The sequence below is a fragment of the Dendrobates tinctorius genome, unplaced genomic scaffold (genome assembly GCF_039654945.1).
Source record: "Dendrobates tinctorius isolate UK_male_01 unplaced genomic scaffold, ASM3965494v1 ptg000007l, whole genome shotgun sequence".
Lineage (NCBI taxonomy): Eukaryota > Metazoa > Chordata > Amphibia > Anura > Dendrobatidae > Dendrobates > Dendrobates tinctorius.
This window is the reverse complement of record NW_027361675.1, coordinates 54,207,649-54,222,946: the sequence shown is the minus strand read 5'-3', so window position 1 is coordinate 54,222,946 and position 15,298 is coordinate 54,207,649. Positions and strand designations below refer to the sequence as shown.

Genomic DNA, 15,298 nt, shown 5'->3' with positions numbered 1-15,298 from the left:
GATCTGTGCGATCTTTATCAAAAGCCATGTCAGTTCCTCTGCACAAACTTCTATATAAGAAGAACAAACCAATGGTATGGCAGCATAAAGTCAAATGACAAACACATATGTAAAACTAGAGGAAACAACAAAAAATAATTAAAATGGCTAGATTAACCTTTATTCATGCCTACTGTACCAAATAGCATATACGCATTAGTTTAATTATAGTGAAGCGCTAGATCATTTTGTTTGTTTAAACCACATGGAAATCTCGTGTTTAAACGATATATCCAATAGGCTTCTCTTGTGAGAAGTCGTCTTCTGGCATCACCTCCCATAAACGGAGTGTTAACTATTTCAATGCCATGAACCTGGAAACTGCTAGTACTCCTGGCATGTTGAGCAATAAAGTGTTGGGAAGCCGCAGACACATTTCTGTCCGCAATTTTTATACTAGTGATATCATATAGATGTTCCCTTATGCGATCCTTCAGTTTCCTAGAGGTGCAACCGACATATGACAACTTGCACACTTTACAAAAAATCCTGTAAATCACATTAGTGGAATTACAGTTAATATAACTCTTAATTTTAAATTTACTTTGGTCACTACTTTCAAAAGAATCCTTAATAATTACTGCATGTGTGCAAGTTTTGCACTTATTAGAACCACATTTGTAAAAGCTCACACACTTCAACCAATTTTGTGAGGGTTTTTTGTTCTGCAGAAAAAACATGCTAGAGCTAGAAGATATTTTATTGCCCAAAGTCGGGGCTCGTCTGGATACTACATTAACCCCTATACTAAGCACCTCTTTCAATTTATCATCCTCATAAAGTATCGGTGGATACTTGTTTATAATTCCTTTAATCTGGTTGAATTGGGGACTGTATTGAAAGCATACATAAGGTTTAGTATTCCATTCCTTGTTAGATTTTTTACCAGTATTTGACATGATTAATTCCGCACTATAATTAAACTAATGCGTATATACTATTTGGTACAATAGGCATGAATAACTACAGATTCTCCTTTACTCGTCATTGATTCTACGTCTGTCTGGACGAAGTTCAGAGGTCTCTGCGGTGGTTGCTGGTGAGCTGGCTATTCCATTTTTTTTCGGTATCTCTCTCCTGCACCAATTGTTTACAGAGCACAAGAGGACCTCCAGGTTAATAATAATTAACAATATTCAACATTACTATGACGCTTAACAGGAACACCATGTGACTACATATAAATAACGAAAAATAAGTGTGCACACCCACACGTGAAGAGAGGGGATGTACGGGTGCCGTCATGGGCTCTGAGAAATCCCGTTACCGATAAGTAACTACGCCTTTCTCCTTTCCCATGACGGCACCACCTAGAGAATTACAGAGAAATGAATCATTAGGTAGGGACCACCGCTTCCAGAACACTTCTACCAAAAGTAAGGTATGAAGAGGCTAGGTCCAGCCGATAGTGATTCAAGAATGTAGAGTGGGAAGACCATGTAGCAGCTCTACATATCTGCTTTTCTGGAGGCACCAGCTCTTTCCGCCTAGGAGGCTGTCACTGCCCTTGTCAAATGAGCTTTCAGTTTCTCCAGGGCGACCACTCCACGTGAGAAGTATGACAGGGTGATAGCGTCTCTTATCCATCTTGCTAACGTGCCATTAGAAGCTTTTTGCCCCTTTCGAGGTCCCTGAAAGCACTCAAAGAGAGCCCCTATCCTTCCTGCACTCTTGTTTGGCAGCTAGGTATTGGAATAGGAACCTTCTGACATCTAGTGTACGTAATTTCCTTTGTCCCTTGTTCTTGGGTTGGGGCATCTGAGATCTATGAAATCGTGACACCACTTTTGGTAGGTAGGCTGGGTTGGTTTTAACAATAACTCTATCCTCCAAGATTTGTGTGAAGGGACGGCCTGCATATAATGCCAGCATGTCACTGACTCTACGAGCTGACATGAGAGCTACTAACAGTGATGTCTTAAGGAACAGGATTCTCAATTAAACATCTGCCAGGGGTTCGAAAGGAGGTTTGGTTAGGGCTCTAAGAACTAAGTTTAAATCCCAAGGAGGAGGATTCCGGGTGGGGACTGGTCTAGATCTAGCCGATGCATTGATGAATATGGATATCCACTGATTCCTAGCCAGGCGGCAATTGTAAAGGGCCCCTAAAGCTGCGACTTGAACCTTCAAAGTGCCTGTAGCTAGGCCCTGTTCCAACCCCTTCTGCAGAAATGCTAAGATGGCTGTTAGTGGAACCCCTCCTTCTAACCTGGAACCTGAAGATGAAAGGAACTTTCTCTATGTTTTCCCATAAAGTTTGGTGGTTACAGGTTTCCTACTTTGTAGCAAGTGGAGATTAAATTCAGGGAAAACCCTTTATCCCTCAGGAGAACCCTCTTTAATTCCAGGCTGTCATGTGCAAGTTTGTTACCTGAGGATGAAGAACCAGTCCCTGGGAAAAAAGGTTCGGAAGCTCCGGAAGTACCCAGGGGTCGGAGATGGACATCATCCTCAGCCAAGAAAACTATGAAGGGGGCTATTAAGATCAATTTTTCGCCCTGTCTTCCCGGATCTTCCTCAGAACCGCCGGAATCAGGGTCATCGGAGGAAAAGCATAGGCTAGATGGTGGTCCAATAGAATCCTGAAGGCATCTAACGCTATGGGGTTCCTTTTGGGGTCTATTGAGCAGAATGCGCCTACTTTCCTGTTCTGACTGTTGGCAAATAGATCTATGGAAGGACAACCCCACATTTCTGCAATCTGATCGAACACTGACTGATTTAGTTCCCACTCGCCCTGTCTCAGCTAGGTCCGACTCAGGAAGTCCGCTTTACAATTTTCTGTCCATCTTATGTGGAGTGCAGATAGAGACCCCAAGTTGCCCTCGGCTAACTGAAAAATGGACTTTATTACTTCCATCAGAGGGTGGGACCGGGTTCCTCCCTGGGGATTTAAGTGTGCTACCACTACCCGATTATCTGAGAATACTCTAACGTGGTGTCCCTGAAGAGTGTTCAAGAATTCTAAAAAGGCGAACTTTACTGCCAATAGTTCCTTCATGTTTGAGGATACTGATCTTAAGTCCTCTGTCCAGACCCCTTGAGATATCTGGTTGTTCAAGTGAGCCACCCAACCCCTAGGGAGAGAACCGGAGAGACTGAAATCACTCACGGAATACCCCCAGTTAAAGTTGTCTATCCTCATCCACCATCCTAAAGAAAGTGCCATTTTTGATGACAAGGTTAGCTGACCTTCTAAATGCCCTTTTAGAGAATTTTTGGCTGTTAAGATTTCCCACTGCAAAACCCTGGTGTGTGTCTGAGCCCATTGAACGGCCGGGATACAGGCAGTCATGGAACCTGGGAGGGACATAGCTTTCCGCAAAGTCGTAGAGGGGAGGTCCCTTATCCGAGATATCAGATCTGTGATCTTCTGAAGTTTCTCTGCCAGGAGGCGACACTCCTGATTTTTTTTTAATCTAATATGATACCCAGATGTTCCTGCACTGGGTTCAGTATGGTATTAGATTTCTTTAGATTCAAAAGCTAGCCTAAGATTATCAAAGAATCCAAGACTTTCTCTAGTTGGTTCTTGCAATGATGGAGGGAGTTGCCCATTACCAGAAAATCATCAATGTATGGGACAATTAGGATATCTTGTTCCCTCAAATGTGCTATTACCTCTGCCACTATCTTGGTGAATACCTGTGAAGCTATGGCTAGGCCGAATGGGAGGGCTGTGAACTGACAGTGCTTTACTGCCCCTTTTATTGGGACTGCTACCCTGAGGAATTTCTGATAGTCTCTGTGGATGGGGACGTGATAGTAGCGGTCTTCTAAATCCAGAACAGTCATGAAACAGTCCGGAAACAGCATTTTTACAGATGTTTTTACTGTTTCCATTCTGAAGGTTTGAACCTTCAATAACTTGTTCAGTTTCTTTAGCTTTTTAGATTTATGATTGTCCTGAAGGTTCAATCTGTTTTTTTCCTCAGGAACAGAGGGGAGTAGAAACCTTCACCTTTTTCACGGTAAGGCACCTCTTGAAGGACTGTTTTCCCTATCAGGCCTAGAACCTCCTGCTCTAAGGGCCCCGTCACACATAGCGATCTCGCTAGCGAGATCGCTGCTGAGTCACAAGTTTTGTGACACAACAGCGATCTCACCAGCGAGATCGCTGTGTGTGACAGCGATCAGCGATCGGCCCCCCTGCCGGTATCGCTGATCGCTGCAAGAAACCTCTGGACATTTCTTTCGTCGCTGATCTTGATTTTATTAGGTCTAGATCTAAGAGCTAAAACAAAAATGGAGAGGACAAACTGGCGCTCCAGAAATGCAAAATGTGAGCTCAAGCTGCTGATGTCAAGACAGACTCTGTGCCTCTTCTGTCACTATGTGATTATGAATAAAAATGGGAAAAAAGACACCGCACTAGAGCTATGGTGATGATATACAAATGAAAGCACACAGCCCCAGCAATCTATGAAAATATAGAACGAGTGCCAGCAACCAAATGATGTCACAAGGTGGTTATCAGGGTCAGTATAAGAGAATACAAAAATTGCTCACTAGTAGATGAGTGTCTCACATGTGCAGTCATTGGTGGTATACAGTGGTAAGCATACTCCACATAATAAGTGACCAATAGAATTGTAAAAAGCAGTTGTCAGAATAATAGTATGGATAGCGATAAGAAACTTACTTGTAGTAAGATAGAGCACAAGATATGCGTTCAAAGTCTAGTGGATCAGGCTGCTTGCAGGTGGTGAAGAGAACGCTTGCTAGGCTGAACGATAGGATGAGATGCAGGAGCTGCTGCGGAGGATAGGCGGAAGCGATCGTGGGACACCTGGGGAGCATCCTCCCCTGGTGGTGGGATACCTACGAAACCTCCATGAGCCAGTAGCAGGGCGCCTGCGGTGCACTTCGGCCAAGAGGCGAAGCCGTGCAGTGGCGGTGTTTGAGGGGGGCGTGGGTGATGTCTCCAGAGCAAGAGGATGGGTGCTCAAGAGGGCCAATCTGCCAATGTGTTTCGAAGGTGCTCGGACCTTCTGCTACAAGGAAGTTGACCCTTGCTGGGAGCTGGCCATACATATGGAGACCCGCGACCCCCCACTGTGTCCCGCTATTGTTTATAGTTCAAATGCGCATCTGAATGCTGACTGCAGTAAGAAGAGCTGCATGAAACAAGGCATGGAAAAACAGGTAAAAATTATGGAAATACATGCGAATGTTAATTGATGAACATGTGCCCCTTACATTAAATTAGATATTTATGGAGCGGAGATACTGATAAGTATGCCCACATCTTAAAGATGGCCTGAGATTTTAGATGGATAAGTGAACCTAAAGCAACATGTGCATTAAATTAAAAGATATAAATACTTTATTCAAAATGTTCAATAAGAACATGATTCAGACAAACCTATTGGTGCCTGTCCTAAAAGATAGAGATATAAGTTAGGCTATAAAAAACATGATGCTTCTTATAAGAGAGGAAAAAAAGAAATTCCTACAATAAAATTATTTTTTTTAGGGAGAATAGTAAAAAACAGAATACAATGCTTTTTCTATGTATTAATCATAGAAAATATTCTGTACACTCATGAAAAGGTGTGGAACTCTATTTCATGGTTGGGACCAAACAGTCCAGGGTGAAAATCCACTTGGATATGTTTCTGCGGACAGTTTGAATCCCGCAAAAATGAACCCCTTTTGCGGATTTGTTATGATATTCCCTGAAATGCCTAGAAAGGGGGTGCCCAATAAAACATTTCTAAATGTTGTTAAGGTGTTCCTTATTCAAGATCAAAAAGCTATCGGATATTCTTCCCCAGGCCAGGATAAAGAGAGATAACCTTTCCCCCAGATGATGAAACCCTCATTGTGATGGCTTCCTGTTGTCATGGGGGAGGGGGGTCTGTTGAACAAGAACCCTTTGGTTTTTCTCCTTCCATCCTCCCACTTATCCTGGTTCCTGGGGGCCTTCCTCTGGACTACCTGTGACTTTATTATGGACCTAAGCTCTGAGGCAAACTTTGGGGTTCCTTCACAGATTGTTTGATCTATACAAGAGCTGCAGAGCCTTTTTTCCCACGTAGTGGGTAACGCCACACTGAAGTCCTTGCTGTGCTGGGATGATCTGCCAGAACACCCACTCCCACTGTTACCAAGCTCATGATGATGGGAAGGGTCCTCTTGATGTCCGGTCTCCTTGTTCTGTATTCTCTTTTGCTGTCGCTGCTGCGGCAGCTGCTACTGCTGGGGTGGTGACTAGGGATGCAGAGTCTGCAACTCCTGGTGCTCCTGCTCACTAATGACTGAAAGGAAGACTGCCACAGCTCTATAAGAAGCACTCTCCTAGTGCTTTCTGGTGGTAAATAAGCACCTCACTCACAGCGTCTCCAGAAGAGGACGTGCGAATACGCCGACTAGCTTCCCAGTTATGCCTTGCGGTGCCGGGTCATAGCAGCGCCCGCGCACTGGAACCCGGGCTTTTGGTGAGCACTTCTCACCAGCGCTGGCCCGGGCTGCCTGCAGAGCAGGCATTGAGGATCCAAGGAGAGGCAGCACGTCCACAGCGATAATCCATCTTCTCTGCTGCCTCTCCTCGCACACCCTAGAGGCTCACTGACCCCAGTGGTGGCACCCTCAGGACACCGTGCCAGCCGAGGCAGGGAACTCGCGCTGCCTGAATCAGTCTGGCCGAGCCTGGCATCCCACGACGATCCTTCCCTTCTGGTACTCAGGTATGCCTTTACAGGTACGCCGACAGTAGGTTTCCCGTCTAGGACAGAAAACCAAGTGATGTGTGCACTTTTTATCTGTATGTTTCTTGTCCTCGAAGGGCGGATCCCCTCTCTCCGTGGTGCGATCATGGGGGAAGGAGAAAAGTGAAATTCATATATATTCATTTAGAGTCATTACAAACAGAGTGATCCATTTCAAACGTTTATTTATGTTAATGTTGATGATTATGGCTTACAGCCAATGAAAACCCAAAAATCATTATCTCAGTAAATTAGAATTAACAAAAAATATGTGCAAAGGCTTTCAAAGCATTTAAAAAGGTCCCTTAGTCTGTTTCAGTAGGCTCCACAATCATGGGGAAGACTGCTGACTTAACAGATGTCCAAAAGGCAGTCATTGACACAAAGAAGCCGGCTGTTCACAGAGTAGCCAAGCATATTAATGGAAAGTTGAGTGGAAGTATGGTAGAAAAAGTTGAGCAAAAAGTATGTAGAAAAAGATGCACAAGCAACCGGGATATATGCAGCTTTGAAAAGATTGTTAAGAAAAGGCCATTTTTTTTGATCTTCTGAAGAAGATCAAAATCGAAACGTGTGTCAAGGGGTACACTGGATGGTTCCTAACTCTAGCTATTTGTATGTTTCTAATTTACATGCCTTATACTTAATTACCTTGAATTATGATGTGTACTATTTATTCCTGACCCTCTGTGTATTAGTCACTTGATTTTTTTCATCTTGCTAAGAGATCATTATATCTCTATAGAGACGATCAGAAACAACATTCTAGCAATGCTGGGCATTAATAATATTTATTATGTATCCTGCATTGTAGCACAATTATATTCTTTTTGCACTATGCACTTTATAAATTAGATTAGTGCTACTCTCAGGTCTAATTTCATAAATATATACATAGTGTTTGATGCATTTTTTGCTCTGATTTTTCTTGGACATCAGTATTTTATCCATCCAGTGTTTTGCTTTTCCAGTTTCTGTATGGTTTGCCTTCATCTCCTACATTTATTAATTAATTTTAACCTAATAAAGATTATATTATGTTGTATTCAGTTGCTGGAGGACTTCTGTTTTCCTACATAGTTCTTGTCTTGTTCACAGAGTAGCCAAGCATATTAATGGAAAATTGAGTGGAAGGAAAATGTGTGGTAGAAAAAGGTGCACAAGCAACCGGGATATCCACAGCTTGGAAAAGATTGTTAAGAAAAGGCCATTCAATAATGTAGGGGAGATTCACAAGGAGTGGACTGCTGCTCAAGTCATTGCTTTAAGAGCCACCACACACAAACATATCAAGGACATGGGCTACAAGTGTAGCATTCCTTGTGTAAAGCCACTCATGACCAATAGACAATGCCAGAACCTGGTTTAAGGAGAAAAAGAACAAGACTGATACTCAGTGGTCCAAGGCATTGTTTTCAGATGAAAGTAAATTTTGCATTTCATTTGGAAATCAAGGTCCCAGAGTCTGGAGGAAGAGTGGAGAGGCACACAATCCAAACTGCTTGAGGTCTAGTGTGAGGTATCCACAATCAGTGATGATTTGGGAGCCATGTCATCTGCTGGTGTAGGTCCACTGTGTTTTATCAAGACCAAAGTCAGCGCAGCCGTCCTCCAGGAAATTTTAGATCATTTCATGCTTCCCTCTGCTGACAAGCTTTTTGGAGATGGAAATTTCATTCTTGAGCAGGACTTGGCACCTGTCCACACTGCCAAAAGTACAAATGCCTGGTTTAAAAATAACATCACTGTGCTTGATTGGCCAGCAAACTCGCTTGACCTTAACTCCATAGAGAATCTATTGGGTATTGTCAAGCGGAAGATGAGAGACACCAGACCCAACAATGCAGATGAGCTGAAAGCTACAATCAAAGCAACCTGGGCTTCCATAACACCTCAGCAGTGCCACAGGCTGATCATACCCATACCACGCCGCATTGATGCAGTAATTGATGCAAAAGGAGCCCCGACCAAGTATTGAGTGCATTTACTGAACATACATTTCAGTAGGCCAACATTTTGGATTTTAAAATCATTTTTTCACGCTGGTGTTATAAAGTATTCTAATTTACTGAGATAATGACTTTTGGGTTTTCACTGGCTGTAAGCCATAATCAGCAACATTCACAGAAATAAACACTTGAAATAGATCACTGTTTGTAATAACTCTATATAATATAGGAGGCTCACTTTTTGCATTGAAGAACTGAAATAAATTAAATTTTTGATGATATTCTAATTTACTGAGAAGCACCTGTACTTTCCCCATTCTTGAATGTAGAGCTATGTAGAACCCCTCCCTCTTGTTATCTCTAACACTGAAAAGAAGGAGACGGAGCAGAAACAGAAGTTCTGATGGATTTGTAGAATGTTTGCAAAAGCAAAGCACTGAGTTATATAAAGAACTTACAGAAACACCCAGAAGAAAAATCATGGAAAACCTTTAGAGAAGGCTAATTAGAAAAATGCTTAATTTTGCATTTAGGAAATAATAATACAAATTCTGTGTTAAGCGGTATGTAGAACTTAATCACATCAGTACTGTGCCTTACCTGAACAACTGTGCTGTCAAGCTGCATAACTCTGTGAATCAACTGGCTTTCACTAGCATTAAAAAAATACAATAGTTAGTGTTTCCTGCATTCATTTTACTTAGGTTTACCTAAAATGCGGCTGGTCATGCCTTACATGGCTTATGCAAAGAACTTTTAAGAAAAAGTTCAGCTTTTTACTGTTCTTAAAGAAAAATGCAACAACAATTTCCATATTAGCTATAAAAGACAACAAATCTGACATGGTCATAATACAAGTCTATCAAGTACACCAACATCATTGCGGAAATTTCCCCCAATTTTTCTACCATGGACCAAACACTACTAGTCTAATGGTGGAACGGATGATGTAAACTGAAGTCATTAGAGATGGAGGATTGTAGAGGGCTCCAGGTTTCAGTTTGAAATGCACTCATTATTACACCACTCAACAATCAAAGTATTGATGGATATTTTAAAATGTTATATGAAAAAGTATTTTTACTGTGTGATAGCAGCAAACATAAAAAAAAAATATAAATCTGGTATTGCTGTAATCACACCGAGCCAAAGAATACAGTCTAATAACTTATACCACATGAGGAACGGCATAAAAAATAAAAGGACTATTCTATTGCTATTTGTTCATTCATGTTACTGGTAGAACAAAGACTCTGTAAAAGCGACATGGCTTCCACCCCTTCAAATAAAATCCAGAGAATTCTGCACTCCCAAATCCAAACGCCCCCTTCCTGATCCCCACTGTGCCTAAATTACAATAAGTGGCCAACATGTTTGGCTTTATTGCAGTGGGGAGAGCACTTAACAATTTACGGGATGTGTGTCGCCAGAAGCACAAGCCTGGCATAATGTATGGGGGCTCTACACTGTATGGGGGACACAATGTATAGGCACTAGACTGGCAGGTTTGAAATTCTCCAGAAAAAAACCTGGCATGGATAGTCACTGCAGTCGAAAATTAATTCATTGAGGGTGCAATTTCTACAATGGGGTCACTTTTGAGGCTTCTCTGTTGCCCTGGCACCTTAGGGGCTCCGCAAGTGTCGCCCGCAAACAAATCTGGCAAAATCTGTGCTCCAAAAGCAAAATAGCGCTCCGTCCTTCTCAGCCCTGATGTGTGGCCTAACCATAAATTCTGACAACATAAGGGGATATCACCACGTTCGGGGAGAAATTGCGCAATAAATTGTAGAGTAAGTTTCACCTATTAACCCTTGTGTAATTAACAAATTTGCAGCAAATATAAAAAGGATAGCTGTAAAACTAAAATGCTGTATTTCTAAGTGCCAACGTTATAAAATTGTGAGATGTTCCTGTGGGTTCAAAATACTCATTACACAGCTAGATGAATTTCTTTAAGCAGTGAAGTTTCCAATATGGGGTCACCTGGGGGAGTTTCTGATGTTCTGGCACCTCAGGTGCTCTGCCCAAGATCTATTCAAATGGACTCTAGGTTCTAAAAGCCAAGTAGCCCTCCTTCTCATCAGATCCCTGCTGTGTGCTCAAATAGTAAAAACACATCACGAAAAATAGCCTGACCAAACCTTGTCCAATGACTAATGCACTAGCAGGATGCAGCAGGCTCCCAAAGATAAAGGCTGGAGCAGTGCAGGTGCCCACCACTGATGAGATCTGCCACCCTATCACTATAGCAGTGATGATGAAGGTGTTAGCTGCCTAGCGGAAAAAAGCACACAGATGGAGCTTGCTTAGGACATAAGTCACACAGGGAAGTGCAGTGCACAGTTTCTGGATGACAGCCTATTTAAAAACGCCTATAATGGAAAGCGGGCTGTTCAGCACTATACAGTCATCAAAAGGAGCCCAGCTGCATCCTGCAGAAAATGATAAAAAGTGCAATAAAAAGATACAAAAAAATGCATATGATAACTGCATTCAATGAGGTTTTGGTTACTATTTTGGCCAAAACGTCAAGGGTCCCCATTTTATTGTGAGTACCTAACTAAACATCAACTCAAAGCTCAAAGACAGGGAAAAAAAGGACTTAAAAATCCTGTAAAATTCTAGCAAAAACACATCATGAAAAATAGCCTCACCAAACCTTGTCAATCACTAATGTATTAGCAGGATGCAGCAGGCTCCAAAAGATAAAGGCTGAAGCAGCACAGGTGCCCACCACTGATGAGAACAGCCACCCTGTCACTATAGCAGTGATGATGAAGGTGTTAGCTGCCTAGTGGAAAAAAGCACACAGATGGAGCTTGCTTAGGACATAAGTCACACAGGGAAGTGCAGTGCACAGTTTCTGGATGACAGCCTATTTAAAAACGCCTATAATGGAAAGCGGGCTGTTAAGCGCTATATATGCATCACACAGAAAACACAGCCATCAAAAAGGAGCCCAGCTAAATTTTTGCTGAAATTTTACAGGATTTTTAAGACCTTTCTTCCCGGTCTGTGAGCTTTGTACCCCACATATGGGGTACTGCCTTGATCGGTAAAAATTTCATAATAAATTATGGGGTCTATTTTCTACTATTATCCCTCATGAAAATGATAAATTTGGTGCTTAACCCCTTCACCCAGAAGGGTGGTTTGCACGTTCATGACCGGGCCAATTTTTACAATTCTGACCACTGTCACTTTATAAGGTAATAACTTTGAAACGCTTCCATGGATCCTGGTGATTCTGACATTGTTTTCTCGTGACATATTGTACTTCATGTTAGTGGTAAAATTTCATTCATATAACTTGCGTTTATTTGTGAAAAAAAACGGAAATTTGGCGAAAATTTTGAAAATTTCGCAATTTTCCAACTTTGAATTGTTATGCCCTTAAATCACAGAGATACGGCACACAAAAAAACTTAATAAGTAACATTTCCCACATGTTTACTTTACATCAGCACAATTTTGGAACCAAAATTTTTTTTTGTTAGGAAGTTATAAGGGTTAAAAGTTGACCAGCGATTTCTCATTTTTACAACACCATTTTATTTTTACGGACCACATCACATTTGAAGCCACTTTCAGGGGTCTATATGATAGAAAATACCCAAAAGTGACACCATTCTAGAAACTGCACCCCTCAAGGTGCTCAAAACCAGCTTCAAGAAGTTTATTAACCCTTCAGGTGCTTCATAGGAATTTTTTGAATATTTAAAAAAAAATGAACATTTAACTTTTTTTCACAAAAAAAATATTTCAGGTTCAATTTTTTTTATTTTACCAAGAGTAAAAGAAGAAATTGGACTGGAAAAGTTATTGTGCAATTTGTCCTGAGTACGCTGATACCTGATATGTGGGGGGAACCACTGTTTCGGCGCATGGCAGAGCTCAGAAGGGAAGGAGCGCCGTTTGACTTTTTCAATGCAAAATTGGCTGGAATTCTGATCGGACGCCATGTCACATTTGGAGAGCCCCTGATGTCCCTAAACAGTGGAAACCCCCCACAAGTGACCCCATTTTGGAAACTAGACCCCCCAAGGAACTTATCTAGATGTTTGGTCAGAACTTTGAACCCCCAAGGGTTTCACAGAAGTTTATAACGTACAGCTGTACAATTATAAAATCATATTTTTTCCACAAAAATGATCTTTTCACCCTCAATTCTTACTTTCCCAAGGGTAACAGGACCCTAAAAGTTATTGTGCAATTTGTCCTGAGTACGCTGATACCCCATATGTGGGGGTAAACCACTATTTGGGCGCATGGCAGAGCTCGGAAGGGAAGCAGCGCCATTTGACTTTTTTGGCTGGAATTGAGATCAGACACCATGTCGTGTTTGGAAAGCCCCTGATGTACCTAAACAGTGGAACTCCCCCAGTGCTTCACAGAAGTTTATAACGCCCGGGCGTGAAAATAAAAAAATCGTATTTTTTCCACAAACATGAACATTTAGTCCCCATTTTTTTTTATTTTCCCAAGGGTACCAGGAGAAAATGGACCCCAAAAGTTGTTGTCCAATTTGTCCTGAGTACTCTGATACCCCATATGTGGGAGAAAACTACTGTATGGGCACACGTCGGGGCTCGGAAGGGAAGTAGTGACGTTTTGGAATGCAGACTTTGATGGAATGCTCTTCGGGTGTCATGTTGCCTTTGGAGAGCCCCTGATGTACCTAAACAGTGGAAACCCCCCGCAAATGACACCATTTTGGAAACTAGACCCCCTAAGGAACTTATCTAGATGTGTGGTGAGCACTTTGAACCCCCAAGGGCTTTACAGAAGTTTATAATACCCGGGCGTGAAAATAAAAAAATCATATTTTTTTCCCACAAAAATGATATTTTGCGCCCAATTTTTTATTTTCCTAAGGGCAACAGGAGAAATAGGACCCCAAAAGTTGTTTTGCAATTTGTCCTGAGTAGGCTGATACCCCATATGTGGGGGTAAAACACTGTTTGGGCACATGGCAGAGCTTGGAAGGGAAGGAGCACCATTTGACTTTTTCAACGCAGAATTGGCTGGAATTGAGATCAGACGCCATATTGCGTTTGGAGAGCACCTGATGTGCCCAAACAGTGGAAACCCTCCAATTCTAACTCCAACCCTAAGCCCAACACACCCCTAACCCTAATCTCAGCCCTAACTCTAGCCCTAACCCTAATGTGAAAATGGAAATAAATACATTTTTTTAATTTTATTATTTTTCCCTAAGGGGGTGATAACGAGGGGTTTGATTTACTATTTATAGCGGTTTTTATTTTTGGCAGCTGTCACACTCTAAGGCTGTGAGCCCACAATGCTATTTTTAAGCGTTTTTGCTGTGATTTTCGGCACGAAAACGTTTAAAAATCGTGTACAGAACGCCCCCATTTATTCCTATGGCATTCCACACATGCTGTGCTAATGCTGCGCTTTTTTCCGCGGCGGAATCGCATCGCGGAAAAAAATTGCAGCATGCTCATTCTTTTGTGCGGAATCGCAAAGAATTGCCGCGATTCCACACCTATAGGAATGCATGAGAATCGCTTACTTCCCGCATGTGGCTATGCCCACCATGCGGGAAGTTAAGCGTCTCATGTGGGGTTGGTACCCACGGTGTGGAGGAGAGGAGACTGTCCTCCAGGCCCTGGGTACCATACCCCTGTAAAAAAAAATAAAAAATAAAAAAATCGGGGTATATTTACCTTCCGACGTCCCGCGCTGCCATCCCGGGCCACAGCGTTCCCAGTAATGCCTTGCGGCAAGGTCCTGTGATGACGTGGTCTCGCGAGATCACTATAGTAACGTGAGACCAACGTCATCACAGGTCTCGCAAGGCATCGCTGGGAACGCTGAGGCCCAGGAAGGCAGCGTGGGACGTCGGAAGGTAAATATACCCCGATTTATTTTTTTTTTTTTATCATTTTTAACATTCTATCTTTTACTATTGATGCCGCATAGGCGGTCTCAATAGTAAAAAGCTGCTCACACTTGTCAAACACTATGTTTGACAAGTGTGACCAACCTGTCAATCACTTTCCAAGCGATGCTTCAAATCGCTTGGAAAGTGCTTGAGAAAATCGCGAACAGAATCGCGGTAAAATCGCGCGGGAAAAAAAGCTCGATTTCTGGGAAGGAGTCCGGTTTTCATTGTGCGTTTTAAAAAGCTACGTGGGCACATAGTCTAAAAGATGTTTTTTATTGTAAAAATAGTTTTTGCATCACCACATATTGAGAGCTATAATTTTTCCGTATTTTGAGCCACTGAGTCATGTGAGGTCTTATTTTTTGCGGGACGAGTTGACGCTTTTATTGGTATCATGTTCGGCACGTGACATTTTTTGATCGCTTTTTATTCCGATTTTTGGGACGCAGAATGAACAAAAACCAGCGTTTCATGAATTTCTTTTGGGGGGTGCGTTTACACCGTTCCACGTGTGGTAAAATTGATAAAGCAGTTTTATTCTTCGGGTCAGTACGGTTACAGCGATACCTCATTTATGTCATTTTTTTTATGTTTTGGCGCTTTTATGCAATAAAAACAATTTTATATAAAAAATAATTATTTTTGCATCGCTTTATTCTGCGAGCTATAACTTTTTTATTTTTTCT

General features: G+C 42.1%; 1 protein-coding gene across 3 annotated transcripts in view; it reads right to left on the bottom strand.

Annotated features, from left to right (window-relative positions):
* Window positions 1–15,298, bottom strand: part of RCC1L (RCC1 like) — a 60,177-nt gene that overhangs the window by 28,194 nt on the left and 16,685 nt on the right. For all 3 annotated transcript variants that reach the window (XM_073574898.1, XM_073574906.1, XM_073574890.1), the window contains one exon: window positions 9,299–9,350. In XM_073574898.1, coding sequence (XP_073430999.1) covers window positions 9,299–9,350 — 52 coding nt within the window. The remainder of the gene's footprint in view (window positions 1–9,298; window positions 9,351–15,298) is intronic.